General features: G+C 47.0%; 1 protein-coding gene across 1 annotated transcript; it reads right to left on the reverse strand.

Moving 5' to 3' along the window:
• Positions 1 to 748: 748 nt before the first annotated feature.
• LOC103362204 (ras association domain-containing protein 10-like) lies at positions 749 to 6,850 on the reverse strand. The gene has a single exon (XM_008288495.1). It carries the CDS (start codon positions 6,504 to 6,506, stop codon positions 5,064 to 5,066), a length of 1,443 nt encoding a protein of 480 aa, XP_008286717.1. The 5' UTR covers positions 6,507 to 6,850; the 3' UTR covers positions 749 to 5,063.
• Positions 6,851 to 8,315: the final 1,465 nt, after the last annotated feature.

Consider the following 8,315-nt stretch of genomic DNA (forward strand, 5'->3'; position numbering starts at 1 on the left):
AAGCACAAGTGGAGAGCGGCGGCGCTGGTTCTCGCCCACACCTTTCACTGCACAGCTCCAGGCCTGCAGGTTCTCACAGCATCCGCCACCGAACAGCTGAAGCCAACAAACAGACGTTTAGCCGAAGGGAGAGTCGACTCCCAGCCGAGTGTGAGAACTGTGAAAACATCAGTCTGGGCTTGTTTATCTGCTACTCTGGACCCAAAACTGAGTTCTGGGGAATGTTTTATGGCTGAACTGTGAGAATTTCATGTTTTCAGACGTTTAGTTTTTTGCATTTCCACCCACTGATTTTAGTCTAAATGTCTAAAACCTGGAACCTGGTCTGGTCCAACTTCACCACATCAGGTTCTGCTGATGTTAGAGCCTCAACAGGTGGTGAAATGTGACCAGAGACTGGATTCTAGTAGAACCATGGATCCATCCATAGACAGACACTGACAGGAACTTTGTGGAGCCACAACACCAAAATCATGTGGAAAATTTTGCACTTCTTCCCATTTTTGAGAGCCAATAATTCAAACTGTGTCCTCTGCTGGATCCATTCAATGGTTCTGATCTGATATAAACTATCCTGTCTGAGTCCTCACCACAGTTCATGGCTGTTGGAGTTTTATTTCTGGACATATTGAACCTTTAAAGTGGCTTCAAACTCTAAATCTGGACTCAGTTGTACAAGTAAACTCTGAACGTGTTCCCTGAACTCTGTGTGAAGTGAGTCAAAGCTGCAGAATGAATCCACACACGGTTCCACATTTTGCCGTTTATTTCAACACTAACAGTCATGTGTGTGTGACGATGTGCTCTGGAGGCTCTGGAAGCAGACTGGACGAGCTACACAATCAGCTTCTTCTTCTAACAACGTCTGCACCAGTTACAGTTGGACAGAGTCAAACATGGAAGCACTGACGTCCCGACAAAACGCACAGGAAAACCATTTCAGCGGCTCCGACATCGACCGGCTCCCGTCTGACGCTGCAGCAGCTATTTCCAGCATTAAAAAAAAAAAGTGCACCACCGAGGCTTAAAATAGTTCCCCTTCAGACATGCAGCGCTGCAGCTCCGCTCTCTGAACGGGGCCGCCTCTCCCAAAAGCATCCTGAAGCCGCATCCAACAGGTGTTTGTGCTCACAGACGGACCGGAAAGGAACATTTCACTCGTTTGTTTGTGTTTAAACTGGAAAAATGACACACCTGCATCCTTCAGCGACGCGTACGGAAGCCCAGAGAGGCCACAAGCGTGACTTCTCGTGTGCATTTTTACATATTTTGCATAAATCTGTTGAAACATATGATCTGAACAGTCAGATCGTCCATTTAATTAAGTGTAAAACAGCAGAAACATGTTTGTTTAACGTCATTTTGGAGAAACAGGATTGTTTGGTTCCCAACCTGCGCGTCCAGTAATTAAATGTGCTGGTTAAAGTTAGTTTTTTGTATTATTGATGCTTGTTTTTGCGTCTTTTTTGGCTCCTTTCAGACTTTAGAACCATCAAAATAAACCAGTTTGTCTTTAGCAGCTCTAAACGCTCACAGAAATATCTACACATGATGCTGATTATTAATTATTTAGTGCTTTTAAAGGGTCGTAAGCATTAAAAAACAGCACTTTGAACAATCCTGCTGCTAAAGAGCTGCAAAAATCACACGTTTAGTTTTTAAATCCAGCTCATGGGAAACTACGGAAGCCCAAAGAGGCCACAAACGTGACTTTTTACATATTTTGCATGAATTTGTTGCTTCGACAAGAAACATATAATCTGAACAGCTGGATCCTCCATTTAATTAAGTGTAAAACAGCAGAAGACAGGTTTCGTTAATGCGGTTTAGCCATTATTTTTGAGAAACAGGATTGTTTGGTTCCCAACCTGCTTGTTCAATAAATAAATGTTAGTTTTCTGTATTATTGATGCTTGTTTTTGCATCTTTTTTGGCTCCTTTCAGACTTTATAACCATCAAAATAAACCAGTTTGTCTTCAGAAATACGCTCACAGAAATATCTACACATGATGCTGATTATTGATTATTTAGTGGTTTTAAAGGGTCGTCAGCGTTAAAAAACAGCACTTTGAACAATCCTGCTGCTAAAGAGCTGCAAAAATCACACGTTTAGTTTTTAAGTCCAGCTAACGGGAAACTAAAACATCCCTAATGAACAAGTACGGAAGCCCAGAGAGGCCACAAACGTGACTTCTCGTGTGCATTTCATCACATATTTTGCATAAATTAGACCCGCTGCAGACTCACATGCTTCTCGTGTTACACAACAACCGAAATGATTCCTCGACTCTGACATGAACACGAGGCTTTTCTTGCCGTCGAGTAAGAAGCTTTTCCTGGAAACAAAAACCCGCTCAGAGCAGCCAAAGCGACGCTCGAACAATAATCCACAGGCAGGTTTAAAGGGACGCGACGCTAACATCGCTCGTTGGTTCCTGAAAACGTCACAAAACCGACCTCGACTCCCAGAACGTCAGCCTCCTGAACACCTGAGCTGCAGGTGGAAGGGAACTTATTTCTGCTGGATTAAGCTCGTCGTGGATCACAAACACGTTTTAAACCAACACAACTCTGCTGCTTTTTTTATTTATTGCTCCTTTTTTAGCCAATTAATTAAATATCAGGCGAGAAAATGCAGCAGAAGCTTCAAATACCAACTGAAAAAGTCATTTTTAAAGCAGCTTTTTCATCATTTTAGCGCCTGAACTGAACCGAGCTTCGATTGTTGCTGACGTGTCAACTAAAGTCGGATATTTTCCTTAAAAAAAAAGTAGTTTTGAGCTGAAACTGAACCAAACAGTGAGTAAAAATGAGCCACATGGGCCACAAACCTCCATCTTTTAGCTGATTCCCTCAACCTGTTACAGAAAACACAGTTCAGTTGAACATTAACATCATTTTAGGGACACGGGGTCGTTAATTATTAATCTAATTAATCCACGTCCGATTAAACATCCAGGTGCTTTAGGCAAAAGGTGAAATGCTCAGTTTTGGGATCGTAAAGTGAGTAAAATTCTAAATATCTCTGTTTTTAATCTGCCTCTTCTGATTTAAACACTTTCTTGGACGTGTTTTTGCTGAATTGTTGGAGCCTTTTTCTGCCAGTTTCAACCCAAAAATCGACACTTCTACACAACTAAACCACGAAATCTTAAATTCAGGCACTAAAAAAAATCAGTTTGAGCTAAAATACAACCTTTTTATGAGATGTTTGAGGCTTTTCTGATTTATTCTAATAACAAATATAAAATTATTTGGCTTAAAAAAAGGTAAAATATGACAATAAATACTAAAGATGAAGGACTTTGTGATGAATTACAAACACAAAAAAAATAACGTTTGGGCTTAACGAAGCAGATATAACACAGTCTGCATGAATCTTTTAGAGTTCAGACAACTTTCTAACCAAATCAGATTCAACCAACAAATTAAATTGAGTTGGACGGATTAGTTTTTCTTCTACAGCTGAAATTCTTTCCAATTAGCCGCCTGATATTGTGCAGGTGTTAAAACACATTAGAAGACCTGAAATCCTGAAGAAAAACTCATTAATCCAAATTGTTAAGTTGGGTCAACTAACGCAGACGTTTGAGTTGGAGTTACACAGAATATTGAGTTGATGCAACAAAATATTGTTTGAAACTTGAGTTTTTCTAAATTAGTAAATTAGAAACTTTATCTTGCAACCGTGCATTTAATTAATAAGTCCCTTCAATTATTATTTTTTTAAAGAATGTGCAGTTCAGTTGCAGATAAAACCAGATTTTTTTGAGAACCAGGAGTTCCAAACCTGCCAGTCCAATAAATAAATATCTATGAAATCAGTTATTAGTTATATTAACACTTATTTATCTATATTTTTTTCTTGTTCTTGACTCCACAGAGCATCTTAAAAGCTTTTACCGGCTTGAAATGTTCACAGAAATGACGCTGATTTGGGATTTTGTGTTGTTTTAAAGGGTCGTGAGCTTTCAAAAGTTGGGAACCAGCACTTCAGACAATCCTGATGAAGAATCAGACGCCTGGTTTTGAAGTCCAGACTGTGGAAGCTGCTTTAACGCGGCGGTTCAATAAATATGACGCTTTGTGCTGCAGGAAGAAGCTGTGAACTCTGCACATCGATTTTTCCGAACCCTTTAGAACGCGAAGCGGTCGGTTCTACTTGAACTGACTCAATGCATTAAAAAAAAAAAGAGCCTCTGCAGCAGGTTTTGCAGCCGACGGACTTTTAAGCTGCACTCGACCTTTAACAGGAAACCGTTTCAGCCGCTTCAGCAAGTTTTCAGATTCACAAGATGGAATTAAAGTTAGTCTGCGGATTACAAGTGTCTTAATGCTCTTCTAGGCTGTTTCTGCTAACAAGTGGTGCTTTGTTGACGCCCCTCATGGAGGTCTAAGGTCGGCTACGGAGCAGCAGCACACTCTGAAAAGTAAAGTCTGGGCTCAACACCAGCAAAATCAGCTGCTGGCATCAATATTTAGACTCCAGACAAACTTCTGATGAAATTACGTCCAAGCAACAAACTAAACTGAGTTACAGGAATTTATCATTTCCATTTACTTCATGTTTGGCTGCAACATCTTAGCAGCTGGAGGTGGATTAAGAGCTTTTGCGTGACTTTTTAAAGTGTATTTAAGTTCATTTATTGTGTATTATAATGATTTTTGGGGCTCCATCTTTTAGTAGCCGGTGGAGGAGCCAGTTTTATGACCTCAATTTGAATTTAGAAATTTGAGTTTAGTTTGCAGAACTATGAAGATGATGCAACATTTTTTAAAATCAAAATAAAATAAAATAACATCTGCAACTCAAACACAGATCTAACTCAGTAATTAGATCAGTTTTGTTACCTTGCAGCCTCAGATTTAGTTAAACTGCTTGACGAAGGCCCTGCATCAGTTCTCAGAGTGTCCCTGCTCCTCTGCTGCCCGTCTAGCTTATTGTGCATTGACTACATGTAGCAGGTTATTGCTGTAGAATAGAGTCCCACAGAGGCCTGACCTCCAACACTGATTCTCTGCCCTGAGTTTGTGGCTTTGACTTGCATAAAGCTCCATCAGTTCACACCAGAGACTCGCACACCGGCGGGTTGTCCGAGTCCTGGCTGTGCATCGAGCTCAGGCCCGTGTCCGAGTCCTCGTCGTTGGTGCTGCAGGCCTTGGCCAGCCCGCGGGCCTGCTCCACCCAGCCGCTCCTCTCAGACGAGCCCGGCTCGGCCTCGGCGCCCCCCGGGCCCAGCTCCACCGGCCCGGCGTCCTCCAGCTTCCGGGTCACCTGCTCTATCTCCATGGTTTCCACCTTGGCCAGCAGGTCCAGCAGTTCGCTCTCCTTGGTCTCCCAGAGTGCCAGACTCAGGTCCAAGTCCCCCCTGATGGCGTCCAGGTCGGTCTTCAGCCGCAGGCCGATGTAGAGGCTGGTGTCCAGCTGGGTTTTGATCCGCTCCTCCTCCAGAACCAGCTCGTTCTCGGACAGACTCTCCACATCTGGCTCTGCCGCTGGAGCGGCAGCGGCGGACGCAGACGCGGCGACGCACATCTCCTCCGCGACGCTGTCCGCGTCCTGCGCCGCCTCCGCGCCCCTCTCCTCCCGCCGCCGCTTCATCCAGCGCCGGTTGAGCTCCTCCTGGATCTCCCCGGTGATGCTCTCCATCAGCGCCTCCCGCTCCGTCAGCTCCTCCTGCAGCCGAACCACCTCCTCGCAGCGCCGCGCGTACTCCTCGAACTGCGCCAGCGCCTCCGCGGAGCAGCGCGCGTCCTGCCGCTCCGCTGTGCGCGCCCCGTCGGCGGCCGGAGCGTCGGCCTCCACCAGGTAGGTGTCCTGCACGTAGTTCACTCCGTGTCTCTTGATGCGGTCGAAGTGCACCTTGGCCTCGTAGCGCTCTATCTCCCGGTCCAGCTCCTTGATCCTCTGGATCTGCTGGCGGATCGTGTGGTCCTGGGAGATGACCAGATGGACCAGCGTCTCCATCTTCTCCACCGAACCTTTGTCTTTGCAGACCGCCTGCTCCTTCTTCTTGTTCATCTTGTCCAACTTTCTGAAGGCCTTCCTCACGATGCGCCGCTGCTTCTCCTGGGACAAGTTGGCTGCGGCGGCGGCGGCGGTCCAGCAGGTCCTGGCGGTGCCTTTGAGCAGCCCGCCCGGACCGCCGCTCTCCCGGCTCTGGACCACCCGGGCTTCGGCGCTGCGGGGCCCGTTGTTGGGCAGCGACGCCTCGTTCTTGACCAGGACGAAGCGCACGTTCTCCTGCTCGTCCCCCCAGGCGCTCCACAGCCGCAGGATCTTGGTCTTGTTGGGCAGAATCCTCTCGAAGCCCCGCCACTTCTCCACCACGCAGTAGGACTGCGGGGAGCCGGACAGCATCGCGGCGGAGACGCCCTGCTGCAGGTTCTGGTCCTCCAGCAGGACCCGGACCACGTCGGCGCAGGTGGTTCTCTTGGTGAGGCCGGAGACCAGCTTCTCCTCCCGGCAGACCCACACCGAGATCTTGCCCTCCTCCGGCTCCATGACGGCCGCGCAAAAGTTACTCCACTGAAGCCTGTGTGTTCGGTTCGGCTGCAACCCGAAAAGCAAACGAGCGAACGTCTTTTCTTTATGTGTGTAACTCCATGATCAGGCAGGAACAGATGCGAAACATCCACAAACAAACTCTCCGTCGCTGTTCGTCAGCTCCCGCCTGGAAGAAGTCCGAACACGGAGCCTCGGTGAGCCTTAGAGAACTCTCAGACTTCCCTCCGGACCGACTCGGTCCAGTCAGAGTCCCTCAGCGGGGATCCGCGGGCCGCCGGCCGGGACGTCATGCTCTCTCCCCGGCAGCTCGGTGTGCGCTCTGCTCCGGAGAGGAGAGAAGTGCGTCCGCGCGTCAGGACGAGCTGCTCCGGACTGAAGCGGGATGAACCAGGAGGCAGAGACCCGCCTCCAGCACGCACACGCCCACACACACGCACGCACGCACGCGCACACGCACACACACTGTGAGATAATGAAAGTGGTCTTTGTTAAGTGGGGCTGAGTGCAGAGACTCCGCTGATCCTGATAACACACTGATTATCGCAGGTTTGTGCACAACTCGCACGTTTTCAAGGTGAACCGTCAGTTTTCAGGCTGAGCTGCACAAACAGTGAAGGAGAGGACATTTAATACACCGTGTTTGTATATTTATATTTATTTATTGTTTCATGGTAGTTATGGAAGTCATCTTTCTACTTTTAAAGACAGTGACTCTGAGAACTCTGAATTTTCTGTGATGGAATCATTTAAACACACGAATCTTTGTCCCTTATTTTGGTTCTTTCACAGATTTATTAAAGGAAATAAGACAAAATCTGTCAAACATGTTCACACCGTGATGCTGATGTTTGGGTCCATTGGTCCATTTTCATCTCATTTCAGTTCTTTTAGCTTCTGGTCCATCTCTGACTCCTCTGGACAGAACCGCTGCAGTTCAACTAAACTCGTCGTCTTTCTGACTCAGACTTGTTCCTTCACCAGTCCACAGGTTCTGGATGGTTCCAGTCAGGACTTTGGGGAGACCAGTCTAGAACCTTCATTCCAGCCTGATGGAACCATTTCTTCACCACTTTGATGTGTGTTTGGGCTCATTGTCTGGTTGGAACATCCAACTGTGTCCAAGATCAACCTTCTGCTGATGGTTTCAGGTTTTCCTGAACAACCTGGAGGTGATCCTCCTTCTTCATTGGTCCATCTACAGCAGAACAGAACCAGAGCATGATGCTGCCACCTCCATGCTTGATGGTAGGTTTGGTGTTCTTGGGGTTATAGGCGTCACCTTCTCTCCTCCAGACATGGTTCTGCTCAGTGTTTATTCCATCTGACCAGAACTTTCCTCCAGAAGGCCTTTTCTTTGTCCATGTGACCAGCAGCAGACTTCAGTGGAGCTTTAAGGTTCTGCTTCTAGAGGAAGAACTTCCTTCTCCATCAGCCTCTCAGCTCATGTTGATGTCAGACCCTGTGGACACTGACAGCTGTGTTCCAGCAGCTTCTGGTCCATCCAGAGCTGCTTCCTGCTGGTTCCTGGTTGACTCTTGACCATCCTGACCAGTCGTCTCTCAGCAGCAGCTGCTAGTTTGTGTTTCCTTCCTGATGGTGGCAGTAACACAACTGGACCATGAACTTTATGCTGACACACTGATGGTTCTGGGACCTGAAGCTGCTCTGAAATGGCTCCAAGTGACTTTCTGATGATGTTCTTCTCCAGATCTTTGCTGAGCTCCTCAGACTTTCCCACTGTAGTGTCTGAGTCTAATGAGTGGATCAGATGGTTCTGTTGAAACTGGATCAGAGGAGTCAGCAGCT

Source organism: Stegastes partitus, unplaced genomic scaffold, assembly GCF_000690725.1.
Source record: "Stegastes partitus isolate 25-593 unplaced genomic scaffold, Stegastes_partitus-1.0.2 Scaffold562, whole genome shotgun sequence".
Taxonomy (NCBI): Eukaryota; Metazoa; Chordata; class Actinopteri; family Pomacentridae; genus Stegastes; species Stegastes partitus.

Coding starts and splice junctions, on each gene's coding strand:
- LOC103362204 (XM_008288495.1), bottom strand. CDS start 6,506: ATGGAGCCGGAGGAGGGCAAGATCTCGGTGTGGGTCTGCCGGGAGGAG.